General features: G+C 53.9%; 1 protein-coding gene across 5 annotated transcripts; it reads right to left on the bottom strand.

The window, feature by feature from the left end:
* Positions 1-201: 201 nt before the first annotated feature.
* Positions 202-27,235, bottom strand: ZNF512B (zinc finger protein 512B). 5 transcript variants are annotated; one of them, XM_033074822.2, is made up of 17 exons: positions 27,155-27,235; positions 22,993-23,115; positions 21,903-21,982; positions 20,997-21,125; positions 20,479-20,651; positions 20,061-20,314; positions 19,205-19,276; positions 17,487-17,621; positions 16,060-16,184; positions 13,517-13,609; positions 12,596-12,694; positions 11,605-11,892; positions 10,850-11,041; positions 4,472-4,573; positions 3,416-3,478; positions 1,381-1,479; positions 202-1,015 (listed from the first exon to the last, which is right to left on the bottom strand). In XM_033074822.2, exons 2-17 carry the CDS (start codon positions 23,111-23,113, stop codon positions 722-724), a joined length of 2,319 nt encoding a protein of 772 aa, XP_032930713.1. In that variant the 5' UTR covers positions 23,114-23,115; positions 27,155-27,235; the 3' UTR covers positions 202-721. The 5 variants fall into 5 exon arrangements, with proteins under 5 accessions (XP_032930713.1, XP_032930716.1, XP_032930714.1 ...); XM_033074825.2 differs by having other exon boundaries at positions 11,722-11,892; XM_033074823.2 differs by lacking the exon at positions 27,155-27,235 and adding an exon at positions 26,910-27,020.
* Positions 27,236-27,975: the final 740 nt, after the last annotated feature.

Here is a 27,975-nt window from a genome sequence, read left to right as displayed (position 1 = left end):
GCCTGACCACTCCCGGAGCTCCCCCTCTCCTGCTCACACCTCCCACACTCCCAGCGTGTCACAACCCCTGCTCTGCCTGTGCCTCGCACCACGCAGACAAACCCTGCCAAGCTGACGCCCCACAGAGCCGCCCCCTGCCCAACACCTTCCCCCTTCAACCCCTGGCTGCAGGGAAATCGCTGCCAACCCCCCCTGACATCCCTCCGGACCCTCCGCCCCACCGGGTCAAACATCTTTGGAAACATCACCCTGGAGCGGGGAGGCTGCCGGGCAGGCGGGGAGGGTCCCAACCCCGGCACGGGGAGGGTCCCAACCCCGGCACCGGAGGGTCCCAGCCCACGGGACCCCGCTGCTATTGCACTTCTCTTTCGCTCAAGCGTCACCAGGGGAGGGGAATCACGGGCTGGGGGAGGCAGCGGGGCCCCAGCGAGGGGTATGTACACGGGCAGGGGGTGGAGAACGTTCCAGCTTCCTTGATCCTGTTTGTTTTCCAGTGTGAAACAAGGTCCGTGATTTGTTTAAAGTGGTTAATTGGTATTTTCTGTCTCTTTTTTTTTTTTTAAACTTTTTTCCTTTCTTTTTTTTTTTTGTAAAAAGAGGGTGAGAGGAGGGTGGGGCAAGGGGAGGTGGGATGGGGAGGAAGGGACATAAAACTGGGAGAGACCCCCACCCTGTTACCCTGGGCTGTAAACGAATCCTCGGAGACGAGTCTCTGAGCTGCTCATTTCTCGGGCATCTTGCTGGCTCCTCCCTTCCGCTGGCTCGGGGGCTTGAGGACGAGCTCGTCCCCCTCGGGGCTGCCCCGGGAGCCTTCCCAGTGCTCGAGGGTTTTCTTGTGATTAGTCTTTGCTGCCACGCTCTCTTTGCCCTTCGGGGACATTTCCGGAGGCCTCTCCTTGGGTTTCCTCCCCCTTTTCTTCCCGTTTGTGCTTTTCTTTTTCTCCTCTTTGCTGGAAGAAAGCTGTTCCCTGTTTTTCTTTTTCCGGCTGGCCTCTGAGGAGGTTCGGAACCAGTTCTGTGTCCGTGGGGTGACACGGGGTTAGTGACAGTCCTGGGGGCAGGCATTGGCACACACAACCCGAGCCTGGCCCACCCCTCACCCACTGGCATCACCTCCCTGAGGTCAAACTGCTCAGTGCTGAGCTGCTGCAATGAGCCTGGGGCTGTCAGGGACACCAAGGGGGACAGGGAAGGATCCCCCAGGCTGACTGGGAGTTGTTACTCAGCTCTGCTCTTAACAGACATGGATGGATGGATGGATGGATGGATGGATGGATGGATGGATGGATGGATGGATGGATGGATGGATGGAAAGGGACAGCCCAAGGATGTGTGTGCTGGAGCAGGGACCAGCCCAGCCCAGCCCAGCTGCTTCCTTACCTCGGAGTGAGCTTTGATGATGTGGTACTTGACACCGCTCTCGGAGCTGAACTCCTTCTGGCACAGGAGGCAGCGGTACTTGCCCACTGAGTGGTCCCCCTGCAAGACACAGCAGCTCCTGCAGAGCCCAAAGCGCCCCAAGGGGTGACCCTCCCCTGGCTGTGATCCTCCCATGAGCTCAAAGTGACACAAAATAAACACTCATGTGTGAACCACCAGAGCCCTGCCTGCCTCAGTGCTGGGCCAGGAGCTCACAGCCACATCCTCTTTCTGAGTTTCAGTCCACGCCACTCATGCTGCAGCCTGTGTGTCCCCAACATCTGGTGATGGGGCCTCGCTGTCAGCAGATCTGTCATCCCCTGGGACTGAACCACCATCACATTTATGTCCAACACTCACCTAATTTTCCTGTTACATTGTCAAAGAGCAAGGGTGACTGCTGAATTCCTGTCAGCAGCGCCCTGGTGGGATGACAGATCTCCCAGCTCTGCTGCAGGTCACGGCACGTGGGAGATAATGTGTTCTCTGTTGACGAGGGGGTTATGGATGGGCCCCTCTGGGCCATATATTTCCTCCCTGGGAATTTCTCCATAGCTCTAAATCTTGAGTTAGACAGGTCTCTCATTTTGGGAGTGGACAGGCCTGGCTTCAGAAATCCTTGTGCAAAATCATCCGGGTGCATCAATGCCCACTGAGGATGGGGTGCTGCCTGGGAGCAGCCTCTCCTCTTGCTAAGGCTCTATGTATTGCAACCAGTTCTGCAGGATTTTACAGTGGGAATCACAGACCAGCTCTGGAGGGGTTGTGATTTATTTATGCCAAATTTGTTGGCACATGCATTCAAAGCAAATTCTCTCCCCTAAGGGGAAGAAAACTGCTGATGGCAGTGTGGATTGCAGAGCAATTCCCCATTGCTGACTCCCAGTACCTGGCCCCAGCTGTGCCAGGTTTAGAGGGTGCAGCTCTGTAGTTCATGGAAATGTTCATGCAGATCCTGGCTGCTTCCTGAGCACAGAACCAAACAGAAACCAGCTCCATTTTATTTTAGAGAAGGAGCTGTCCTAGTATTCTGTGTTTGCTCTTTTATCCTGCATAAATCCAGCTTCTCCTGCCGGATCTCTGCAGCCCATTTTCTAAATGATCTCATTAAGGGCTGCTGTTCCAGCTAGCGCTGGAGGAGTGCGGGAGTTGGTGTTTTTAATAACCACAGGGTATGTATTGGAGCTGCCTCCTGGAAGTTCTATTCAATGGAAGCTGCAGCTGGAAATGTTTCAGGGTATAAAGCTTTAGCAGCTCTTACTTGGTTCCAATTTGAGGGACCTACACGGAGCTCCTGATCCCTCCCCTGGGGCAGCTGCAGGGCACTGGAGCTCAGGGCTGCTCCATCCCATCCTGTGGGAGGGCACTGTTCTCTGCATGGACCAGCTGCCTCTTCCAGACCCAGCTTATCCCAGGAGGCACCACACCAGCATCCCTCCAGCTGGGCTTCCAGACGGGCTGTAGGGCTGCCCAAACTGATGGAAGAAGACTCCTGATTCACACCTGCCTCAGGAAACATTCAGTTTCCAGCACCCAGCTCCTTGGCTCTGAGCTGCTGTGGCTGATGTGTGGCTGTGTGACATGCTGGCTGTGCTTAGCCAAGGGCTTGTGAATGATCTGGGGTCTGCAGGGACCAGCTGGGCACAGGAGGACATGAGGCAGGAGGATCAAGACTCACTGCTGTGCCCCTGTGACACTTTGTGTGTCAGGGCTCTGTGCTTGGGTGAGAAGTCCATGTTGTGGGACCTTTTCTCTACAGCTGGAATAGCAGCTACATCCCCTCTGTCCCATCTGCTCAGCTCGAGCCTCTCTGCCTCCATTTGCCTGGTGACAACTCACTTGGAGCAGCACTGCCAGCCAGACATCCAGCAGCCACCATCCTTTAACCTGTGCCACTGTCCCTTGGCTTGTTCCTTCCAAAGAAGCAGGTCGGGGGGGAAGAGAAAGCCCAACACCAAAGCCACCTCTGAGAAAAAGGTGCAAAGGCAGGACCTACCTTGTTGCAGTTGGCCAGGTGAGCTTTCAGCCCCGAGACACTGGAGTAAATGGCTTCACAGCACTGCAGGAAAAAACAAAGCAGGGTTAGACACGATCCCCCTCATCCCCTGCCCTCCTCTGAGCCGTGGCCAGGAGCCTGCTGAGCCAGCACGGCCACCGGTCCAGGCTGAGCAGTGTGAGGTTAATGCTCTGCGAGGCGCCAAGGGCTCTGGTCACACGTTTCCCATTAGTGCTAATGGGAGTCATGTGGCCACATCGCTCTGTAAGGGCTGAAAATCGTCTCCCCTAAACGTCTCCGTGGAAAAACCTACATTTGTGAGCTGTTGGGAGGTCCCGCTGGGCTACAGGAGTTCTTGGAGCCACAGCAGAGGCTTAGTGGAGAGGAGAAATCACCCAGGCAGCAGCATGACCAGTTTCTGAGCAACGTCTTTTCCAAGTGCCTGTGTATGACATTAATTAGCCAGCCCGGCTCCCCTGGCCTTGTGGGAACTGCCTCCTTCAGAACTCCCATTAGCAAGGCTTTGTTTGGGACGATAAATCCAGGCTCAGCACCAGGGTGGGGTTCACCTCTCTGTCAGCTCGGGCCAAGGCTGTGTCTCACAGCGAGATGAGGCACACGCACCATGCCCTGAGGTTTGTGTTTGTCACAGGGTTTTAAAAAGCTTGGCTTAAATCTATCTTCGCTTAACTCTGGGAGAAGCAGGTTCTCTGCATCAAAAGGCTGTGCAGGATGTGCACCTTCACCTGTCAGGATCTTGGAAGGTTCCCAAAGGCACCTCCAGAGCTCAAATTGGGCAATGCTGCACTGTCAGTCTAAGGGTGGCCCCGTCCCCACACCTGGTGGCTTGAGCACACAAGGAGGACCACAGAGGTGAGACATGCTTCAACCAGGCACAGCAGCAAGCTCAGGGGAAGGAGGTGAAACGAGTGCCTGAGCATAACTGTGATCAGGGGCCCAATAAGAACCATTCTTGGTGGGTTTCTACCCCAGAAACTCCCCCTTCCTCCTGCAGATGGAGATCAGCCAGCCCATGGAAGAACAGACAATCCTTACGTTGTTAGGACAGTTGATGCGGCCCTTCTCCTTCACTTCGTTCTTCCAGTTTTCCAGCAGCCTGGGATTGAGCTTTGGAAGCCCTGGTCGGGTGTAATTGAGCTGTGAACAATAGCAGTTGATTAGCAGAGCTGCACACCCCAGCCTGGTCCATGGTCCTGCCTCTTCACATGAGTCTTGCCCTGTTCCCAAGTGAATCGGAGCTGAAAACTACTTGGGAGGCTTCCCCCAGAGATGCCATTCCCCCCGGGAACCACACAGCAGGGAGGTGGCTCTGGCCACTGTCCTGCCACCAGTGAGGAGCCCCTGGCAAACAGGAGAGGACAGGCTCCTGCTCCTGGGTCCATGCCCACAGGGCCAGGACTGGGCCTGGCCCTTTCGGTGCATGGTGTTGGCACAGCTCTTCTGCTGTGATTTATAACCAGGGGAATAAACAACCCTGCACACTGGGCAGAGGGGCCAGAGCCTCCATGGCTGCCTTCCATGGATGAATGGGCACAACCCGTTAAACAATGAAAGGCTCTTGTGTCTCTGCCTCTCCTTCTGGCAGGGCAGCTCCTTCCAAGTGCTTTTAATTAGTGCTTTATTAGCGACTTTGAGGGTTAGCATAGCGGGCCGGCCTTCCCAACCAGTTCTGCGCGTTCAGCACAAGCCAAGGCAGCTGGGGCAGCTCCAGGCATCTCCGGCCCCCCAGCCCCTGTGCCTGGCCCTACCTGCAGGGCTGGTCCCAAACTAACCCCGAGCCACTGTGCCAAGGTGTGCAGAGGACACTGGGCTGCACAACCACACCAGCACAACTCCCAGCCCAGCCTGCTGATCTCTGCTAGAGCCAGTGGATGTTGTTTCAGTTCTGAGCCCCAAACCTTCCAAGTGGTAGCAGTGCTGGGTGAGCCCACACATGGCAGGGTGCAGGTGTGGGTACCCAAGCATGTGCCACTCGCCATGCTCTGAGCATGGGACACAACTGCACCCCTGCATCCATGCTGGATGGAGAGGATGCATGGCCAAAAGGTGCTTGCAGAGGTGCAAACCCAGGCCAAGCATTCCCTGAGGTCCCAGAGCTGCTGGTTTGGAAGCAGCAGGAAGCTGGCGGGATTTCTTTTCCAGCTGTGACTTTTCCTGAACATGCTGATAAAGCTGTGAATCTTCCTTTGTCCAGCTCCCCCCAGCTGTTCCCAAACCTCCCTGCAAAGGGAAGCTCAGGATGTTGAAGGCTCAGATGCCAGCCCCTCCTTTCCACTCAAATTGAAGTGAACCATGTAGCCCTGCAGCGTTTCCCTTGGCACGTGGCAGGGCATGGCTGGGTCAGGGAGCACTGGGCTCCACGTGAGGGGCAGGGGCACAGGGCCTTGCGAAATGGCACCACGAGCACTGGTACGGACGGATGTGGATGTGAAAAACTCCCCCGAGCCCCAGCGTGCTGCAATTCTGTCGTGCTTTGCGGCTGGGGGAGATGCCAGCAGAGCTCTTTGAAGCTCTGGGATGGTGCATCTACCAAGAGCTTGGTCCCCAGCCCAGGAAAGGCAATGCCACCTCCAGGGGAGAACACAGGAGTCCCTTTTTGCCATTGATACTGAGAGCCAGGATGCCAAACAGCCTCCATAATTAAAACCCAATCAATCCCATGAATGAGCAAACATTAACGGTAACCGCACACAGCCCCAGCAACAACCTCTCCCTCCGTGAGTCCCCGGGGAGGAGGCGAGGGGGGATGTTCAGAGATGTGGACTCTGCTGCTCTGTTTTCCCACTCCAGAGAAAAATCCCTCCCTGCTCTCCTCCAACAGTCCTGCACAATAACATGCAAATCCCATGTCTTCCCAGGGCGCTGCGGTTCTGGGAATGTCAAAGTCATCTTTATGTCTCTATTAAGAGGGAGCCCCAGGCATGGAATATTTTATATTTTTTTTTTCTTTTCCATTTATTTCCCTCAAACAGCCTGTAAGTGAAAATTTTCATGGCCAAATCATTAAACGAGTACAACTGGTTTTGGCTACAGCCCATCTCTTCTGAACAGTTGAAGGATGCTGGGCTGGGAAGGTTTGTTTCCTTTGACTGACGGTTTTATTTAATTAACTTTCATATTTCAATCCTCTCTGCTCCCTAGACAGCTCTCCTCTTCCCCAAAATATATCACAGCAAATGAGAACCATGCAGGATGTCTCAGCCGAAGAGCGCCCCTGAAGCCTCACTCAGGTCCCCAGCACAAGGCACAGTTCTCCCTTCATCCTGTGCAAGTTGTGGACGATGCTGTGAAGACAAAATGCACCCAGGGGTGGTGGCCAGCAGCCAGGTCCCACAGGAGGGCCAGACCATGCCAGCTCTGCAGAGCAAGGGGAGGAAGGATGGACTCGGCCCCGCAGCTGGAGCTGGATCCGGTTTGGCCCACGGTGCCATGAGGCTGCAGGGCTCAGCCTGGCTCCTGCTTGCATCGCAGGGCCATTGTTTTGGGGGACAAACCCAAGCCAGCCTCTTCTGCTCTGGAATTTATCCTGGTTCCAGTATAAAACCTCAAGCCTGGAGATGACTTCTCTCCTTTAGCTTTATGACTGGCCCACGGCTGCCCCTTGCTCCAGATCCCTGGCACTCCACAGCACCAGACTCCACAGGGATGTGCAGACTCCATGGCTGCCCCTACTGACACTGAGACCGAGTCACAGGAAGGCAAATGGAGTGTCCATGTATCCCACAGTGGAGCTCTGCATCCCCTGCTGTGTGGCACAGCTGCAGGAGCCCATCACAACCTACAACACCTTGAAGCAAGGAACCCCATCTCAAGCTCTACCAAGAATGTGTCATACTTGGAAACTGGAATTTCCACAGCATTTTCTGCCCTTCTATCTCTTAGATGCCTCTTCCCTCTGCTCAAAGAGGTTGTTTCTCATCCCCCACTACATCCCAGAGCCCACTGCCATGAGCTGGGAACCTGTAGCCTCAAGGCTGCTCACGGGCAGGCGACAGCCCCAGCAAAGGCCACAGGAGGGTCGGCATCATCTTCATGGAGCTTCTGGAGAGGGGATTTTTCCCAGAAAAGCAGCAGGGGTGTGCCCTTCCCCATCTGACATCCCCAGCAAGCGGCTGTTGTGAAACACCCCATCTGTTTCAGCTTATCTGGAGGCAAATAAAGATCGGAGCGAGAAAATAAGACTCCAGTGTATATTTAGAAATGCTGGATTTGGTTAGCGCAGACTGAAGGCAGCGCAGGGCCTGGGATCGAGCAGCAATCGTTTATTCTGATGCCATTGCTTTGGTGTGAAGGAATCCATCCTCCTGGGGAAAGGCAAATGCATCCCACCACAGGCCACCAACGGGATCCAAAGCCAGCAACCCTCTCCCCAGCTGGAACCAGCTGCCATGTGGCCACAGAGCAGGGGCTGTTCCTGTTGCCAGGATGAGAACCCCTGTATCCCATCAGCTTGATGAGGAGCTGTGCTTTCCCCTGGGAAAAGGTTTTGCTGCCTGGAAAAGGGATGGAGAGGGGTGACTTTCTTCATCAGTTTCCTTGAAATCCATACTGACTGCTGGGACCATGGTGGGGAGCGGGAGAGTTCAGGGATGGAGTTTGTCCTGTGCTGCAGCAGGTTTGGGTATATCCATCTGCCACTGGCTACAGACCAGAGCTGGGAAGCACCTGTCCCTCTGGAATCCTGGAAATCCCTAGGGCTTGCCAAAAAGGTGAAAGAGCAGCTGCAATCTGCTGATCCCACTTCTCTCCACATCCAGTACAGGATCTGCAGGCCCAGCAGCACGCTCCCAATGGCTGGGCATGATTCAGGGGGAAGAAGAAGTGGTGGTGTGGTAGCTCTTCTGGGAATTCCATCAGTTCCCACCAGTCCCAGTGTCCAGGTCAAGGTGAACTGGTGTTTATCTTCCTGCTGCTCCAGTGGCTCTGGGCTGTCAGCTCCCTTGGGGACAGCCACCACACGTGCTCAGTGGGGTGGTGGCACAGGGACATGGGGATGCTGCCAGCTGCTCTGAGCCTCCCATGTGCCACAAGGCTGTCCCACAGGAACTTATGTTTTGGGGCTGAAATGAGGCCAAATTCAGCACTTGCCAGAAGATTTCTTTCTCCACCCTGAACTGAACCAACTTGTAAAGGCAGAGCAGTCGTGAGCAATGTAAACCGTGGCTGAGCAGAGCAGCTCAGAGCGTGCTGAAATCAGCAAGCTCCCACCAGCCTGCCTGGGCAGAACCTGCCTCCCACCTCCTCCCAGCATCACTCGTCAAGAAAAAATGTCATAGACTGAACAGATTAAAAAGTGTTGTCAAGGGAACGTGACAGTCACTGCAAGACTCACAGGCACAAGCACGGCTATGGATGGATTCACCCACTACACCAACTTCCTCCAAAATCCATGTGGGATTTCATGCAGGGCCTGAGGTCTCTTGATCCTCCAACTCAAGAGCCTTGTTTTGCCGTGTGGGAGCTGATCCGATTCCCCCCTTTCCCATCTTTAATGCAAAACTGCTTATGCCAGCCTCACAGCAATTCTTTGCTTTTTAGCACTGAGATGGGGCTCAGTTCAACTTAAACAATCAGACTGTGAACACAAGAAATGTCTCATTAAAAAACCCCACCAGCACTTCACGGAGCAATTACAGCAGTGCAGAGACCTTTACGATGCCTTTGTCAGCCTGAGCATATGCCCCTTGTCCAGGCCTGGGGTCCTGGCTGCTCCCTCAATTCAAAAAGAAAATACCCAAAGTCGTGACTAAAGGGTACAATTCCAAGAGGAAAGGGAAGAATGTAAGAGCTGAGACAGGAGAGGGGAAAAGAGAGCAGAACACCTCTTCTCCCACAGTATCTGAAATGAGATAGCTACTTTGGGCTTGGTTTTTTAAAGTTGTTAATGCTTTCCAGCTGAAGTCATCTGAAAACCAACAATGGCAACACCAAGCACTGGGGAAATAAAACATTTGCGAGCAGTTCTGGCCCTGAAATGCCCAGCTCTGCCCCAAGGTGGACAGCAGTGCTGCAGCTGGATCCCCTTCTGTGCCAGTTCCAAGGGATGCCAAGTGGGGTAAAGAAGCTGCCTGTTTGTCTCTGTGCTGGGTTTCCAGCTGCCCACCACATGCAGACCAGAGCTGAGCCAGGCTGAGCTTCTCTGGGTCTCTGCAGGACATGGTGGCACTTCTGCTGAGCACACACAGGTGCCAGGACAGCGTGGGACAGTCTGAGGGAGCAGGAGGGCATTTTGGTGCAAGCTCTGTTTTCCTGCCACTCCTTTTCTTGTGGTGACCCCCATCACTTCTCCAAGCTGGCTCTCACACTTGGGCTGTTCTCATGGCTTGGGGTAAGTCCTCTGGGCTGGGACTATTCACTCTCCTGATGCCCTCTGATCCTCATTTCCATCTTTGCAACGTGCCCAATATCTTGCCAGGGTGAATTTCAGAGCACTGAAATGCCCAGTGTTCAATGCCCAACTCTTCAGAGCAGGGAACAGGCCTGGCACCCAACTGCAGAGTCACCTGCTCAGGAAACAGGCTGCACCTCATGCAGAGACTTGCAGGAGAGCTCTGCATTGAATCCTGGCAAAAGAAATGAACTCCTATTCCCTCTCTTTTTACTCCTTCACACTGAAAAGATTTATGATTTACTTCTTTTTACAGTCCAGAAGGAGTATATCTGGAGGGAATTTCAGCTTTAGTACACTCCCAGGAATAATCACCTCCTCCCACAGCCAGAAGGGAGATTTGGTTTAATGTGTACTCACTCCAAAACCTACAAAAAGCTCAAGTGTACTGGGGCCTTGTGCAAGCCCCACTGCACTGGGCCATGAGTGCACTGCTGCTGGAGCTTGTGGGGCTCAGTCCTGTCCCCACTCTCTGCCTTCCTCTGCTCCCAGCAGTGCTGCTCTGGGATGCTGCAGGCCTTCTACCTCCAGGAAAGCATCTCCCAGAAGTTAAGGAAGAGATATGGAAGGGAGGGAATTCTGCCTGGGGCATCTTTGCTCTCTGACAGCACAAGAGAGATGGTTTCAAATCCAACCTGCTCTCTGATCTGCTCTCTTCACATGCTCCTCTTGCCTGCCAGCCTCTACTTCCCTGCTCAGCATGGACCAGAAATGACCTCCTGCCCCAACACTCTTGGGGCCAGACCTTGATCTCTTCCCAGTGCACCACCTTTTCCTCCAAAGGGCACAGCTGCCTGCTGCTGGGAGCCTCCAGACCACAGCGGCTCAGCCTGTGCTGGGTGGGCTCTTCAGCAATAAATCTGCCATCACAGCTAATTAATTTAAGGCACAGCAAGTGAGACATGTGAGCCCTCAACCAGCTGGAGCCAGGCTGGAATCCTGGAATCTCCGTGTACAGCTGGAGCCAGGCTAGAATCCTGGGATCTCTGTGTTCAAAACCAAAAGGAGAACTGGAGGCTGCTCACCCGCTTTGTTTCAGGCACCAGATCATCCTTCATCCTCCGCTTGGTCCAGTCCCTGGCCAGCTCATCCTCTGCAATCTCCTGGAGGTGGAAGACGGCGACTTGGGCTGACGTCCGACGGATGCGGCCGCTTGGGGTCCTCTCAAAATCTTCTACGGGACCAGGCTCTGGCTTCACCTCTGGCTCCTCTGGAGGCTGCAAGAGAGACAGAGTCAGGAAGGGCATGACAAGAGAACAAGTGAGCTCTCTGGCTCTGGGATGGGGATGCTGGGATTTGGGCTGTGTGTTTCCAGACTTGCTTTGTGCCTCTGCACTGGAATATGGGAGCAAGGGGAGCACCCCAGCCCAGCAGCAGCCATAGACTGTGTCCCTCCATGCTCCCACGTGTATAAATCCACTTATTAGAGTTAGGGAGTGGTTAGTGTTGGACACACCGTCAGCAGGGATCAACAAAACAGAAAGGGATGCTCCCCAGGGACAGATCCTGCCACCCCAGCACTGGCAAGCAGCTGGTGCTTGTGAGGGAGCAGCCTGAGGTCTGGGTTTTTTCCCCTGCAGAGCATGGAGATGTGTGGTGGGATGGAGCACAGCCCTGTGGGCACTGGAGAAAGGGAATGCTGCTGACCACTCCCACAAACAGCATTTTTGGAGGGGTGCAGGAGGGTGAACCCTGTTCCCCGCCCCGACACTGCATGGTACAACACACGTGCACGGTGATTTGGGGGAGAAAACAACACTGGCCCGACGTCTGCACCTGCCTTGCCCGGCCCGGCCTTGCCCAGCTCTGTCCTGCCCACGGGCTCTGCAGCTCTGCAGTCCCCCCCGGGGGGGGATGGCCCCGCTCCTCGGGCTGCGGAGGCGTCCGGGGGGCTCACCGAGGCCGTGTGTTCTGACCGCACGTGATAGTCGTGGCCAGCCTTGGATTTGTACTTCTTGCCACAGTGTGGGCAGCTGAACACGGGCTTGTCGGCCTCGGCAAGCTGCTTGCCACACCGCTTCTGGTGGTACTGGTAGCCCATCAGGCTGGAGAAGTTGGCCACACAACCCTGTGGAGATGGGGAGAAGGGGAGGGTTAAGGAGGGCTGGGGCTTCAGGTGGCCACACTGAAAAGGTTGGGGTGTCATTTCTCCAGGGAGCAACATTTAGAGCCCACTCCAAAGAGCAGCTCTGCCAATCCATCCTCTCCAAAGTGTTGGGGAATTTGACAGTTCCCAAAGAGCCAAGCACAGGCACAGCACAACAGACAGCCGTGGAGGGATGGGAGGAGCTGTTCCTGCCCCTGGCACTCCCTGCCCCAACACACGGACAGACACACACACAGCAGGCAGCGGGAGGGGAAGGCACCGGGGAGGCGCTGCCTGCAGGGAGAGCAAAGCACCCGCGGGACAAACCTCTGCCACATGCCTCCCTTACCTGTTCGTGACTTGTCTGCAACCCGCTCGGCTCAGCTTTTGGTGTGGTTTGGTTTGGTTTTATGCTGTGCCCAGGACAGGCTGTGTCCCTTCCTGAGCTCAGGAAGCAGAACCTGCCCTGCAGTGCTCCTCAGTCTGCCCTGTGCCCACCCTCCTGCTGGGCTGTCCTGTTGCTGGAGAGCACAGAGCCAGTGGGACACGGATTGGGATGGGCTGAGCTAAGGTGGAAACGTCAAGAACATGCCAAGGGACGCCTTGTTCCTTGCCTGCTCCCTTCTGCATGGGACTCACTCCTTCCACCTTTTCACAGAACGAGAAACAAGAATTGTTCTCGTACCTCATTGGGGCATTTCAGTTTTCCCATCTGCTTTAGCACTTTCCTCAGCCTTTCCCGCTCTTCCTGTTCACCAAGTCCAGCGGTTTCCACAGGAACAGGCTGGAAATAAGGAAGTAACAGAAGCGACAGAGTCAACCATTTACTCATGTCCTCTGTGCCAGGAGTGGATGGTAAAGCCCTGCATTGCAGGGAGCTGCCCTGGGCTGGAGGGAACCTCTCACTAGGAGAGCTGGATCTCCCACTGCTTCACTGGATCTGCTCGTGCCTTTCTTGTGATTACACCTAAAGGGCCAGATGAGAAACCCAGGAGCAGTTCCTGCACAGAGGATTCACCAGAAAGACTGAAGAGCAGGAGATTAAGGTACAGGTAAAAGACAAGTCACAACTGGTAAGCACGGGACATGTAGAAATGTAGTTATGCCTTGCCCAGAGATGTACAAAACCAGAATTTTAAAACAGCATCTAAACTAGTGCCTGCAAAATTTATTCATGATAAATTTTGTGGCTGCTTCTCCCATGCACGGTGGAGAGCTAAAGACCAGATTTTGAGATTGGTGCAAGGCTGAACACATCAGTCCCGGATTTGCAGGCACAATTTTGGAGGCAGAGCTTTGCCACTCAAAATCCACCTCACCATACTCACCAGATCTTCCTCCATGCTGGGATCTGAAACCCTGTTTTATTTTTTTCAGTCCTCTGCTCTACTTATCAGGATCAACATGAGCCTAACTCACTGCCTGAGAAGAAATGCTTTCCTTGGCAGGAAGGGGGAAGGCCACCATCCAGGCTGAGCAGTGTGTGAAATGCTCCAAAGGTGGATCCCTCCTTCACAAAGATCATGGAAAGAGGACTTTTGATGGATGGCTTCATCACCTGCATGGAGAAAGGAGGCACAGGACGAGCACAGCCCAGCTCCCTTACCTTGCTGACGTGTTCAGCCATGGTGTGGTAATTCAGCCCAGCTTTGGACTTGAACTGCTTTTTGCAGTGCTGACACTTCAAGGCATCCTGCAGCTGAAGGAATTAAAGGCAAGTCACCAGACAGGCCATATCCTTCCAAAGGCTGCTGCTGCTCCATAACCCCACGGTTAGCTGTTGCTGCAGCAGTACTCAGTGGTGGGACCCAGCAGATCACACAGCATCCCTGTTTCCCATCCCAGGCCCTGCCTGCAGCTCAGAGCTTTTTCTTTGTTGTCCTGGATGCTGTTATCAAACCCACATGCCCCAATTTTTGGAAAACATTCCATTTTGGATTTAGATTTAAAGCCTCACTGGCTAAAAACATCTGGATCTGGTGTCTTACTCTTCCTGTTAAAGGGTTAGAGAGAGAAGAAGCTTTGATCTACCAATACCAGTGGACTGTGCTCTGCTGTCCTGTTAAGTAAGACAGATTCTGGTGTACAGGGCAATTTCTGGGTGCCTGGGCTCTGTGAAATTAAGGACACAATCACAGGAGGATATTTTCTGCCTCTCATTGCCCTGCTGTTTGACCCAACTCAGCCTCCTGAGTGCACAGGGAGATGCATTAACTGCACACCTCAAGGTACAAGGGGCACTTGCACAGTGGGTGAACAGATCTTGACTTTTGCTGGGGCAGGGACCAGAATTTATTGACTCAGGAGGTTCATGCTCTGGGCACCAAGAGACAGAGTATCCTGACAGGGAGCCAGTGCCTTGACAGGGAGCCAGTGCCTGGCCAGCCATGGTCATTCCTGCTTCTCCTGCTAGATGATTGAAGGGAGAGTAGTGAAGGTCAAGCAAGACTGAACTAAAAGCTGGAGAGGCAATGAAGATGGATCTGCAAATCTCTCCTCATTATGGAACTCTGGGAAAAGGAAGAATAGACTCACTGCAGTCAGTTGGGAGTGACTCATGATACCTGTGCTCCCATCAGTTAATCCTATCCCAGACTCAAGCACTGGAGCCTAACAAGGTGGATGCTAACAGCTCCTCGACTCATTAGATGCTACTAGCAGCTAATTTGGGATTTACTCCTCTGGTCAACACTTAAAAACACACCATGTCCACATTCCAACAAACCCTCCCACCTAGGATACCAGGAGGATATAATTGCCCTTGCCTCCTCCAGGTGTAAGCATGTTGCAACCCTCTCCATCTCTTATTTCTCTTCCAAAACCAAAGGAAACAGGTGCAGACCACTTAGTGACAAGCATGGAACAGAGAAAGCAATTTCCATTTTTTTACAAGAGTTTTGGGAGCCTGCACATCTTTTTCCCATTGTCCAGCTAAGGAATGTATCAGTCATTAAAAAGGAGGAGGTGCCTCAGGGTGGTTTCTGACAGGGATCCCATGTGGCTGTAGTAGCAGGATCTCACTAAGGTTGTGCCACAGGTACATCTTAGAGATGGAATGCTCAGAGCTGGACCTCTGGTCACACACCTGGAGCTTAGGGATTGTCCTGCCTGGGTTTCCATGAAACACCCCAGCTCCCAGAGCAGCACAGCCAGCTCTGGCAAGGACTCTCCCTCTCAGGAAGTGTGACAGCCCACTCCAAGGGCTGGAGCCCCAAATCTTTGGCTGAATATAGGGCTGGCATATTTCCAGCAGGGAAGACACCACAGACTGCTCTAGCAGAGCCCTGCTCAGCAAGTAATCTGGCTGTGCAGCCTGCACAGAGCCAGCCTGGCCTGGGAGATGCTCCAAAGTGGAGGAAATATGACCAATGATGGCCCAGATCCCCACTCCACTGAGGCCAGGAGGATATTGGAGGCGGCAGGATTCTGCCCAGCATTGCTGTAGTAAGGGGTTAGGGAGGGACAGCAGCCTCCCACTGCTGTATAAACAGCAAGGCAATAGCTGGGGAAGCATTTAGAGAAAATGAATGTGGAATCAAAGCCCAGCCACATATTTTCAAAGCAGGAGGCATCGATCCCACGTTGGCTTTCTGTGGCGACAGCTCCGCCAGGTGACGGATGAAGACGTAATCCTGCGCTCTGATGGATGGTGGTGTGGCACAGAGACAATTTTTCACTGCACCATTACTGAACTCCTGCATCCTGACAGCCTGCCTGAGCACATCCAGGATGAGAGTCTCCCTGAGACATGCTCTCAGGCAACCAGTTTATCTGGTGTGATACCAGGTACAGCACACAGTGAAACCTCACAGCCAGGGCTCCAGAGGAGGCCAGATTAGAGACAACCCCAACAATCTCTCCAGCCTTAAAACTATTTGTTTAGCTACCAGAAATACCTGACTCTGCTGAGACACTGGGGCAAGGGGCCCAGATCACAAAGGGATTCAGAATTGCTGAAAATTAGTGTCCAAATCCCTCTGGGTCTTGCACTGGCAAGTCAGTCAGCAAGCTGAAGATGACTAACAAGTGTTCTATCAAGCACTGTCCAGAAAGGTTTTAGGAGCAGCACTGCACATTTATGAGAGGCATATGTACATATCCATTCCCCTCCAAAATCCATGTGTTTGACTGAATAAAGCAAGGCCTTACTTTCTGGCAGACATCCATGTGCTTTTTGAGTCCCACAATAGTTTTCCTGGTTATAATACTGCAGGTTGGACAGGAAACTTCCCCCTTCTCACTGATCTCCCGCTGCCACTGGTCCTCAGGGTTTGCTGGTGAGGGAGAGGAGAGGAGAGAGGTGTTACATCCAACCTGCCTCAGCTGCTTCATTTGATAAGCTGAAAAGCAGTGAAGTGGGAAAATTCCTGATGTTAAAAAAAATATACACTCTCTCAGGCAAAGCCAAAACTGGACATGACCCATGCAGCTCTCCCTGCTCCATCTCTTGCAGCTGCCCAGGTAAACTGGGTCACTGGGTCATTTTATGTGGAGTTACCAGATGTGGTGACCTAGGGAAACACCCAGGTCTTTCCAACCACTCTGTCATCCTGCACACTGAGAGTTATAAAAAGATGATGATGGCCCCAGCCATCTGATCTTGCCCTGCTTGGAATAACTTCCCCCAGCCAAAAGAAACAATTAGCGGGAGTGAAACAAAGGTGAGAGTCTCAGCTCCATCCGGACGTGTGCCTGGAAAGCTTCTCTGGCAATCCTCTTCCCAGAAGACACAGAGGAAGCTGGGGGACTGCTGGCTTCCAGGCATCTGTTTATTTGAATGTCTGTGACTGGCCTTTTAAAAAGCCAAAATAAGAGATATGTGGGGCCAAAAGCAGCTCCCAGGCCTAGAGTTCACGCCGTGTTCTCAGCAGAGCAGCGCTGGCTTTCCAGCAAGGGAAGCCTGGGCTGAATAAAATCCGCCAAATCTGTTTATTTGGATGCTCTTGCATGGCTGTGAGATCAGAGAGCCGTTTATTTGAATTTGAAAGCAGTGCAAGGCACTGCAGCTGTGTTTATCTTGCACATCCTGCGTTCCTCCTGCTGTCAGAGCTCTCAGGGAAAGCAAGCAACCTGTGCTGGGTGCAGGCTGCACCTCGAGGCTGAGGGAAGGTGTAATTATGCCCAGAGTTATGCACTGGTGTCATTCATGGGAATGATGTTAGAAAAATGCCATCATCACATAGGTCACATGCTGAGTCAGAGTGAAGCCAGGTGGAACTTGGCTCTCAACTCCCAGCACTTTCATCACATTGACCTGGCAGTGAACTGAAAGTAAGGCGCCCCTCAGGATGTCAGTTGTGAAGCCACCAACATTTTAGCAGCAGTGGCTGTTCCCACATCTGTGTTATATTTCAAAAGGGCAGGAGATGTATGCTCCTACCTCTGATTTTGTGCTGCTTCTCCTGACAAACCTGCCAGAAACCTGCTGGGCTAAGAGGGGTGTGGGAAGCACGAACTACAGATGAAGGTGGCAATGGAGGCATGAAGGTAGGACCATACAGGCTGGGGTAGTGCACAGAAAAGCAGCTACACTGCACACAGGGCTGCTGCCTGTGCTTTGCCCCCACCAGCCTCACCTGCTGGTGGATGCACAGATGTTTCCTTCTTCACACCAACTCCTGGAGGTTTCTTTTTCAGCTCCTCCATGTTGGCATTTCCCTCCAGCTTCTTGGCTCGATGGGCTTTTGCTTTGTCCTCTGCTTTGACAAGACCTGCAAAGAAAGAGAATTTTTATTCACTACTTGTTTCAATGCCTTTAGAGCAACTCACATTTAACAGGTAAAAAATCTCTCTAAGCCAGGGACACTGAGCTGGCTGCATGTCTGGCAAGGCTGTACATATAGGCTCAGGTCCATAATTATGACAAGCAATATTCTAACAGCTTGTGGTGCTTTACAAACAGCATCATTTCCCCCAACACAAGTTTACGAACTACAGAAACTCCATGGCAAAGTGAGGTAGGATCACTTTCCTCCAGCCAGGCAGACAGGTTGAGAAAGGAATAGGGTGTTTTGCAAGAAACTGAAAGGGGGAACAGGAACAGCAAATTCAGTGTGTAAAAGGGATGTTCCTGCTATGTTCCTGCACTGGAAACTCTGTTTAACTCCCCTGAATCCCCAAATCTATGTGCAGTTCAGCCTCGTGCCTGTGCTTCCACAGAAGGTGCTGGAGGCAATGAGGTGAGTACCAGGGTCAGATCCACACCTGTCCCATGAAGGGTCCACATCCCCCTAAACCTGGGGCTTGTGATTCTTGCAAATCCATGGTCTGAATGGAGACAGCACCCCATGACATGCTGGGGCACCCCCATCTTTGGGAAGTGACTGCCATGTGGAACTTGGGGAGTGTAGGCAAACGTCTGTCCCATCCTCACTTTCCATCTGAGGCACTGGGCCACGGGGACACCTTGTTCTCCAGGAACCCACAGCAGACACTTCAGTCTCTGGCAGTGCCTCTGTGGGAAAGATAAGCCCAGACTACTCAGGAGCCAGACCAAAGGAAATCACAGAGACCACATCCAGCCTGCTTGTCAGTGTTCAATTCCTTCAAAGCCATTAGTGCCTCTCCCTCGAGTGCCTCATACTGGAAGGTGCTGCCTCCTGCAGTGCCTGGAAATCCTCTTTCTATCTCTCTCATAGTCAGCCTGAATCCAGTTGCTCTCATTCCAGGGATGCTCCAGGATTTCCCCCTCCTTCCCAGCCCAGTTGGGTGTATTTATGGAGCATGACCAAAGTCCCACTTGCTCTTGCTTTGTCAGGCTGCAGCAGCCAATTCCTGGGCCTCCTCTCAGCAAACATCCCAGCAACACATCTCCTCTGCCTTGGATTCATTCTCCTCAATGTGGGCGACCAGCCCTGGAGATGGAGTCTGAGGGATGGGTGCGTCACCACCAGCCCTTCTACGCAGCACAATTCCTTCCGACGCCGCTGGAAACGCTGCGACACCCCGGGATGGTGGCACGGTGATGAGATGATGTTTCTCATATCTTGCTGGTGTCAGCAGCTTGTTACTCTTGTGTTACAGATGAACATACCTGGATCCTTTCCTCTCTCCCCTCATTTCCCAGTGCCAGGCTCCAGAACAGAGTAGACAGGGTTGTTATCAGTCCCAGCTCTGCTACTGCTTTTCACTCCTTTTATGTCTCTCTCATGGTAAGAGGTGCCAGATCCTCCAGTGTGAGATCCTCAAGCTTTGTCTGGCTCCACCACAGAGAGGGATCTTGGGGAAGGGGCCTCCCTGCAATGCCCCAGGGGAAGGTACAACCCTACAGCTGACCAGAGTGGTCCTGTATTACCTTTCAGTCCAAATGTCCCCGAGATGGATGGCTGCTCCCCCGTAAACTTCTTAGGAGTTTTCTGTTTCCTTCCTGACTCAAAAGAGAGAAACAGAGAGAGAGATTTGGTCAAATAACTGTACTGCCAGGGGGATTCATCAGTCCTGGGGTATGGGGGGGGCACACACTCCATGTTAGGAGTGGGTCAAAGGTTATCAAATGAAGCACCCACCCACTAAACACCAACAGACTGCTGCTTCCCAATCCACAAAACCAGTATAAATCTGTTATTCAGGATTAATTCAATGAGTGAAAGTGTGGCTCTGTCTAGTGCAAAAGCTAAGCAGTTCTCGCATGTGGCTGTGGTAGTTTGCTTTGGTGCTGCAAGCAGTGGAACCCCAAATCATGATGGAGACAACCACTGCCCTACACCAGTGGCCACGGACAGATAGAGGCTCCTCACCCTGTCCCAATCCTACAGAAAAATGGGTTTGCCAGAACCATCCTGGCTTAAACTGACACACTCAGTGAGGACAGAGAGGCTGACACAGCAGCTTGCTGTGCTGTCAGGAATTCAACCCATTTCCAATCGTACTACAGGATTGTTGAAGTTGGAAAAGATCTTTAAGATCATCAAATCCAATCATCACACAGGTCCTTAGAAATATTTCTACCACAGCGACAACTGACTTTTGACTCCCAGTGAAGCTACAAGAAACTGGAGAGCAGGGCAACTTATTAAAGACTGGAAACAAGGCTTGGCTATCCTTGGATTCAGAGAGACACTCGTAGCAGTGTCAGCTGCAGAAGATTCCCTTCCCATGGGACAGCTCTCTCTGGGCTCCTGAACCAGTGTAGCCCTGGGCTCTAATCTTACTGTGCTTCATCCTCTCAGGATCCTCCTCCTGCAGCGAGGCCTGGCTGCCCCTCTGCTGCCCGGTGTCCTTGCCACTGGAGGACTTGGCCGTGGGGGTGGCAGCTGCCATGGCCTCAGCTGCTGCAATCTGGAACTCCTTGCTCTCCCGGCTCTCCGCCAGGCACTCGCCATTCTCCGCGTGCTCCTGGGCCACGGCTTTTTCCATCTTTGCCTGTTTGGGATGGATGGTGGGGCAAGCTGAACTCTCAGCAGGTCTAGGGTAAAGCACAGAGGGCTTGTTTAAAGAGGGGTTGTTAGATAAGTGTCCTGACACCTCTCCCCCTTCACCAGCCCAGGTTGTAGGAATGGAAGCAGGCATGTTCCCCTTCTCCCAGCCATCCCTATGCCACTGCCATGCAGCCCAGCCACAGCCTGGTACCTTTTCTTTCCACTGCTCTTCCCAATGGCCTTGGGGACTTTGTTTTCTGCTTTGCTGGTTGGCACTGGCCGGTCCAAGTGATTCCAGAGCCGATGCTTTTCCAGCTGGGTTTTGGAGGTGAAGGCAGCTTCGCAGTATGAGCATGAGTATGTCAGCTTCTCTGAGATTGCACCCTGCGTGAGCAGGGAGAGGCAGGTGAGCACAGATGTTAGATCACAAAAGAGAGGCTTTTTCTGACACAGGCATGAATATAAATCATGTGTAATATCCTTCTGCCCTTCCAAACAGTTACCATAAGTCCATGATCCCCCTGGGCCAGACCTCACACTGAGCCGCAGAGAGCTCAGTCCCTCTCACACACAAACCTCACAAACTGCTCCTGGCCCATCTCTGCCAAATTTTCCCATTTCAACCTCATGTCCTTCCTCATGTTTCAGGCCTGAGAGCAGCATTACCCTGTAGATGGTAATGGAAGAGCCAGCAACTGGAAAGGATGGACAGTTCTCCAGTCTCCTTACCCCTTGGCAGCGCTGATAGTGGTACTTCAAGCCATAAATGCTGGGGAACTCCAGCCAGCATCCTGAATTGGGACATTTCACCCTGGAGTGGGCTTTAAATTCATCCTTCCACTGGTTCATCAGGGGGAGCTGGGAACCGGAGAAACAAGAGATAGCTGAGTGAAGAGCACCCTGTGCCTGGGTGTGTGCTGGTGCATCCCAAGGGAGCTGGGAGGGCACATGGGACCTCTGATCGTTCCTGTCCATCCCTTCCACCACACAGCCATGAAGTAGACCCCAGGGGTGTGTTTCAGTGTAGCAGTGCTCACTCCAGTGAGAGCTGCTGGGACAGATGCTGCAGGCTCCATAGGCTAATGATTCCTGCTGAGGCTTTACCTTGCCATGCCTCCCAGAGCACACACACACACACTCCCTACCAGGCTGGGGAATAAATCAGGCCCGAAGTCACCCGGCTGATTTAATCACCCCACATTTCATCTAGTCCGTAAATCACCCTATGCCCCTGCTCTCATGACAAATGGCTCCATGTGTTGTCCATGCCACCAGGCAGGAATTAAACTGCACAACTCTGCAGGGAATAAATCACCCCCTTGCCATTGCTGCTGGCTCATTAGCCAAGCCTGACACGGCTGTGACAGGATCCAGTCATCTGGACATGGCCCTGGGAAAGCGAGGCTGGAAAGGGGTACAGCTCCTTAACCAGGGTTTTGGAAGATGCTGGATGCCTGCATGTAGAGGTTGAGGGACCAAGATCTTGCTCAGTCCAAGACAAGGCTGCTCTGAAAATTAAACCATAAGGAAGGCAGGTTTAATCCTGGAATGGGGCTGGCTGGAGTGCACAATGCAGGACATGTCAGATGGAGCAAAGCAGGGAAGGCTCAGGGACTGGAGTGTGGGGGGTCTTACAGGGATGTCTTTCAGTGCCTGGTTCTCAGCCTTGGGTCTTCCTTTCTTCCTGCCTTCAGTTTTGTCACTGGTTGCATTTCCTGCAAATAGACACAGCACACATCACCAGCCGTGCTGGAGGAGCCACTGTCCCAGTAATTCTGCTGCCCAGCCCCAGCTTCCTGCTGCCTGCCTGGTGCCCTCAGCTCTAGGCTGGCCATCCTCTGTCCTAGCAAGGATGGGGATGTCCCTCTGGAAGACAATGCCAGCTCCCCTGCAAATGAAGTGTTGATAAGATGTGGCACAGGGAAAAACATTCTCCTGAACACAGGCGTGTTCATATTGTGAACAGCTGGAGTTCATTCCCTTTAGCAATAAGTTATCCTCCTCTGTTAGCAATTATGGCTTCAATCCCCTCAAGGTAACAGGGGCATCTGGGAAACATTTAGGGCACACGCACTTCCCCACAAAGCCACTGATTTTGGAAGCCCTATCTGATCTACATCAGTGGGGTCCAATCCTCTCCTCGGGTGCAGGCACCTCTCGGCATCCAGAGCTGCCCTTAGCAAGGTAAAGGCAGTGGGAGCCTCTCTCATAGAGGGGATCTGCCCAGCATAAACAGACAGCAGGAAAAATCTCCTTGGGCCTGGAGATTCCTGGATAGAGAAATCAGCCATCCATCAGCGTGACAGCCCTTAGTGTGAGGGTCCCCCAGGGCTCGTACGCTCGCAAGCCTCCATCCCAGGGGCCTCGACACGGGAGGCAGCAGATGGCCTGAACTCATTTAAGCCTTTCCATCCTTTGATGTAACACTTAGCTACCAACACGATAAATAGGCGGCAAGACACCCATCTCGTTAAGCCAGCCACATGCCTCTCCAAAGGGAGAGATCATCTTCACCCCTCCCCTCCTCTCCCAGGGATCAGCTCTCTGCAGCTCCCAGGGCTGGGGCTTCTCGGCCAGCACAACCCTCACTGCTGACTCAAAGTGAGGAGCAGACACACATCAAGAGCCAGGCCGCTTGCTCTGGCAGCCATCCCCCAACTCCTGCCACTGGGCTCATCCCCTCCACCCCATCCACCTCCACTGAAAGGACAAATCAGTTCCTTACCCAGCTTGGGCAGCTCTGCTGGCGGGTTTATCCTCGTCTCCGTCCTGCTTTCTTTGCTGGCAGTGGGTTTGTTAGAGCCTGCAGTTTTCCTTCCACCTTTACAGGTATAGGAATCCGCCATCTCTGGAAGAAGCAGGGGAGGCGTTAAAATTCACTCCTCGGAGCTGGGAACAACACATGGTGAAAGCAAGGAGAGCTGCTGGGGAGGGAGGGAGGGAAATGAGAAAACCATCACGCAGCTTCAAGATTCCCACAAAGAGAAGAAACGGGACGTGCTTCCGAGTATTTGTTCTACAGTTGAGGAACGCCACAGACATGGCTGGAAAGCTGCTTTCATTACAGCCTGGCTTCCCCTTCACATACAATGGCAAAGACTTTATTAAAAATTATGGGCTGACTTTGCCCAGAGAAGTAGTGAATAAATGGCTTTTCCTCTTCGTTTATTTCTCCGCTTTCATTTAAGACACCAAAAGCAAAAAAAAAAAAAAAAAGTAAGTTTTAATGAACAGATGTAATGATAAATTTCCAATTTTCCTTATTAATGGGAAACTGTTATAAACTGAGAATTGTTAATGTTATCTGAATTTTTCGTATTAATAATTCAATTTGGCTTCTCTATAAATAATGAACGTCAGGAATTATCGCACAAGGCCCACTCTCACTCCTGATGGAAGTGGGCAGTAGGACACCCGTCCATTCAGCAGTGCCAAGAGGAAGCCCACGGCATGACTGGCTCTGCCTCCAGCCTCAAGTTCCTTCTTCCCCTCCTGACAGCACAAGCACATCTGAGGATGGGGGTTGCTCTGGGAAATGCCATATATGGATTTGGGGAAAAGAAATCCTCCATGCCTCCACAATGAGAGCATCAGGCCCTTGGGAAGAGATTCCTTGGACCACCATGACCTTGAGACCTTGCCTGGGGTGGGATGCTGATGCTCGCTCACGTTTTTTTTAAAACATGGATTTGACTCGTCACATGCAATTCCTCCCACGTTTAGCATCATTTAACTCAAAGGAGCTGATTCCCAAAGCATCCACACTCATCCTGTCTGTCCTCATGCCCAGAGGGATGGAGCAGCATCTCCTGTATGGCCAGACTGCCAGCCATGCCACCAACATGTGGGACAGGAGGGTCCAGCAGTTCTTTCTGAGGTGTCCCCAGGGACTTTCCATGTAGGATCAGGGACTTTCCATGTGGGATGCAGCCCACATGCTCTGAGAACTGGAAAAAGCTTCCAGCATGGTGACACATATGTGGTTGTTTGCATGGACACAAAGGTTAATCGGATCAAGTGAGAAATTCCAGCCTTGGAAACTGGTTCTGTGGCATTTGGTGCTGAACACAGGGATCGCTGATTCAACTAATTTGGGCTCTTTTGGTGGGAGAGCTGGGTAGGAGTTTGTAGCCTGCCTGACAGCAGCTCCTTCCTGGAGCAGGAACAGAGAGGGATCCCTGTGATCCCTTCCCAAATCCACCTCCCACCAGTGTGGGCACTGCTACTGTCCCCAGTCCTCCAAGGACAAATGTGCCAGTCCCCTTCCTTCTCATGCTGCCTCCTGCACCTCTGAGCAATCCTCACTCAAGCTGCTCAAAGAAAAAAGGGGAAAAAAAACCACTCACGGAAAAACAGTGAAGTGAAAGCTGAAGACAAGATTTCTGTGTTACAATGGGGTGAAAACCGAGGGAAAACCCACACAACTGACACCTTTATCCAGCTAGGGCTAGTACAAAAACACAACAGTGGATGGAGCACAGAACCTTCTTGCCTGCCTTGCTGGCCAGCTCCAGGTGACACTCAAAGGGTGACAGCCAGGGCAGACCTTGTTGACATCTCTGGTGCTCACCTCTGCACCTCATGACTCTGCTTACCACTGAGCATCACCCCAACTCTCATTTTCCAAAACATCCAAAGTGCCCAGCTCAGCCCTGCTCCAGCAGCACCTCTCACCCCCTTAACACATCTGTCCCCTCAAAGGAATCCTCTCTACCCAGCTTAAGAGGGTCTGAATCTTCTGTTTTTCCACACCAAATACTCCTTTGCATTTCCCCCCTAATTTTTTAACCAAATGAAAAATAAAAATCTCATAAACCAGTCAGCAAGAGCCAAAATCTGCTCCCACTGATATAACCCCAGGGATCACAGAGGAATTGTCTTGAAGACACAGAGCAAAAATCAGCCCATTGTGGGTTTTTTTTGTAATGTTCAAACTTCTCACTCATTTCTGAGTAACACACACTGAAAGCAGGCAACAGCCTCTGCTCTTCTACACTTTCCTTAAGGTTTTACTGAAAACTCTTCTGCAACTGGCAATGGGAATAGAAGGTATCCCCCAGTTCTGGCCATGAGCTGGGTGGGATCTGTGGTGGGAAGGTTGGGCCTGGTAGCACCTTATGAGGTCGTCAGCTCTTTCAGAACTTAGTGGCAACATTTTGGAAACATCCTGGTTCAGCTCCAGGAAAAAAGAAGCTCCTGTGAATGCAGGCACCAAAACGTGATGAGTGAAGGCCAAGCTGGCACTGCTGGGAACAAGAGTAAAAAGGAAACCCATGGCTGTGGGAAGGGGGAGGTGACATTTGGGAACGAAAGGCACTGTTCCCAAGCCACTGGCAGCCCTTTGTGGTATAGAATGGGAAAGGGGAGATAATTCCATGTAGAAATGCCTGTCCATTAATATGGATCAGGTTTGAAGGAGTATGTACATAGCCAGGGATGGCTGCGACAGTTTCCTTGCAGTTACCAGAGGAAAGTCACCAGCAGATCATGGCCCCAAGTTCTCCTGCCAGGATTCCCATCCCAGTCCCATCACTATGGATGGACTTTGCTGCACGACAACTGCCTGGTCACCTGTCAATCTGTTCCACCTCTCATCAATAATTTACCAACAGCTCCAGAGGTATGGAAAGCCAAAAACCAAGGGAGCTGCTTGTCCCAGCACAGGCTTTGTCCCAGCAGAGATGCAATGAGACCAGCACAGATGATGGATGCCAAAGGGCACTGCCATCCCTGCCGCTGTGCTCCCTCCCATGAACTCCTGCCAGAACCGGAGATGCTGGGAAAAACTTCCAGGGAATAAAGACAAGGAAGTGGAGGGAGAAGCTTCCTCTCGAAGAATCGCTGGAGGTTTCCCCAGGAGGGAAGCACGTGGCAGGTGAAGCCCTGCAAGCGCTGCCTCCCTGGGCACGGCTGGTGGCCGGGCAGCTCCGGAGGGACACGGCACATCCCGCTGCTGTCACCCAAACCCGGTGACAGCCATCGACGCCCTCCAGGAGGGAGAACCTCACCCGAGGCACGCACCCACCGCTCCTGCCGCACATGGCTCTGACCAGGCACAGACGAGGCTTTTGAGGGTGTAAAGTTTCTGTTCGAGGCGCGTTATCCCGTCCCTCCCCTCTCCGTCCCCGGGCACTGACAGGAAGGGAAAAGCGCCCGCACATGCCTGGCAGACAATGACAAACACCGAGCCGCGGGGACCGGGGTGTCCCCTCTCCCGGGGGTCAATGGGTGCGGGGAGCTCTGCCCGGTGCTGCTGTCACCGCCCGGACCGGGGAGCTCTGCCCTGCCCGGTCCCGCTGTCACCTCCCGGGCACGGGCACCTCTGTCCTGTCACCTCCCGGCCCGGCCGTGCCACCCGAGTCCCCTGAGCGCCCCTCCCCGCTGTCACCCCGCGGGCAGCGCCGCCCGGGCCTGTCACCCCCCGGGCCCGCGCGCCATCCCCGCCAGGCGGCCGGGGCTGCCCCGCGGGCCGGGCCCGGCAGGGAGGGGACGGAGGGCCCGGCCCGGCCCGGCCGCGCTCCGGGAGGGGAAGAGCGAGCGGCAAAATGGCGACGCGGCGGCGGGCGGAGCGGAGCGGAGCGGAGCGGGGCGCGGGGGTCCCCGCCGCGGGGCCGGGCGGGCCGGGGGCCGCTCGGTGCTTACCTCGGCGGGCCGGGCCGCGGTGCGGGGCGCGCAGGGCCGGCACCCCCCGGCCGGCCAGGCGGTGCCGCCCGCCACCCCCGGGCCGCCGTGCGGGGCTCCCGGCGCGCCCACACCCGCGGCGGCGCCGCGCTCCGCTGCCGCGCTCCCGCCCGCCCCTCGCCGCCGCTGCCGCCGCCGCCGCCGCCGCGGCTCATGCGCGCTCCCCGCCCCGCCCGGCCCGGCCCGGCCCGCCCCGCGCCCCTCACCGCCGCCACCGGGCCGCGCCGGCCTCGCCTGGCTCCGGGACCGGCACCGGGATCGGCACCGGGAGGACGGGCGGGGGCGCCGCCCCGGGAGGGCGGGACGGGGCAGCGCCCCCAGACCAGGCTGTCCTGGGCAGGTGCGGCCGGACCCCGGTGCGGGCAGGGCTGCGCTGCCCCCGCGGGATGCGGGCAGGGGGCCGAGCTGCCGTCCGCTCCTCCGGGGTGTTTGGCCGCAGTCACACCCTCCGGGGTGCTGTCCTGCCCGGCGTCCTGCCCTCCAGGGTGTGGGCGCTGAGTGTCCTGCCTGTCATCTTCCCCTCTAAGGTGTCCTCCCTGTTGTCCCGCCCTCCAGGTTGTTGGCAGGTCACCTTTCCCCTTGCCCTGTCCTCCAAGATGCAGACAGGATGACCTGCTTGTCATTCTGCCCGGCAAGGTGCCCTGCCCGTTATCCTTTCCTCCAGGGTGTCTTGCCCATCATGCTACCTTCCAAGGTATGTCCTGTATGTCCTGTATGTCACTGTTCTCTCCAGGGTGTTGTGTTCATCATCCTGCCCACAAAGTTGCAGGTAGGATGCCCTCCCCAACCATCAATCCATCTAAATGCAGGGTGCCCCAGGCCCTCTTGTAAAGCCACCCCAGCCCCTGAGAATGATGCTGGGTGCGAGCCTGTTGCAATGTCCTTGGGCCACTTTCCCAGTTCCCAGGCTTGGCATGTCACACCTGCAGAGCTGGAGGCACTCGGGAAGGTGCAGCAGGGCAGAGCCAGCCTTGGTTACCGGCTGTGGGAATGCACAGCCACACCAGGATCCAGCAGCAGCCCAGAA

Source organism: Catharus ustulatus, chromosome 17, assembly GCF_009819885.2.
Source record: "Catharus ustulatus isolate bCatUst1 chromosome 17, bCatUst1.pri.v2, whole genome shotgun sequence".
NCBI classification, from domain to species: domain Eukaryota; kingdom Metazoa; phylum Chordata; class Aves; order Passeriformes; family Turdidae; genus Catharus; species Catharus ustulatus.
Note: the sequence above shows the minus strand (reverse complement) of the source record. Positions and strands in the feature narration are given on the sequence as shown.

Bases quoted from the DNA above. Each gene is read 5' to 3' on its own strand.
- ZNF512B (XM_033074822.2), bottom strand. From the start codon at position 23,113: ATGGCGGATTCCTATACCTGTAAAGGTGGAAGGAAAACTGCAGGCTCT. The intron at 17,622-19,204 runs GTAATACAGGAC...CTTTCTTTGCAG, and splicing joins GGGGACATTTGGACTGAAAG to GTCTTGTCAAAGCAGAGGAC. The intron at 12,695-13,516 runs GTAAGGGAGCTG...CCTTATTTCCAG, and splicing joins TGGCTGAACACGTCAGCAAG to CCTGTTCCTGTGGAAACCGC.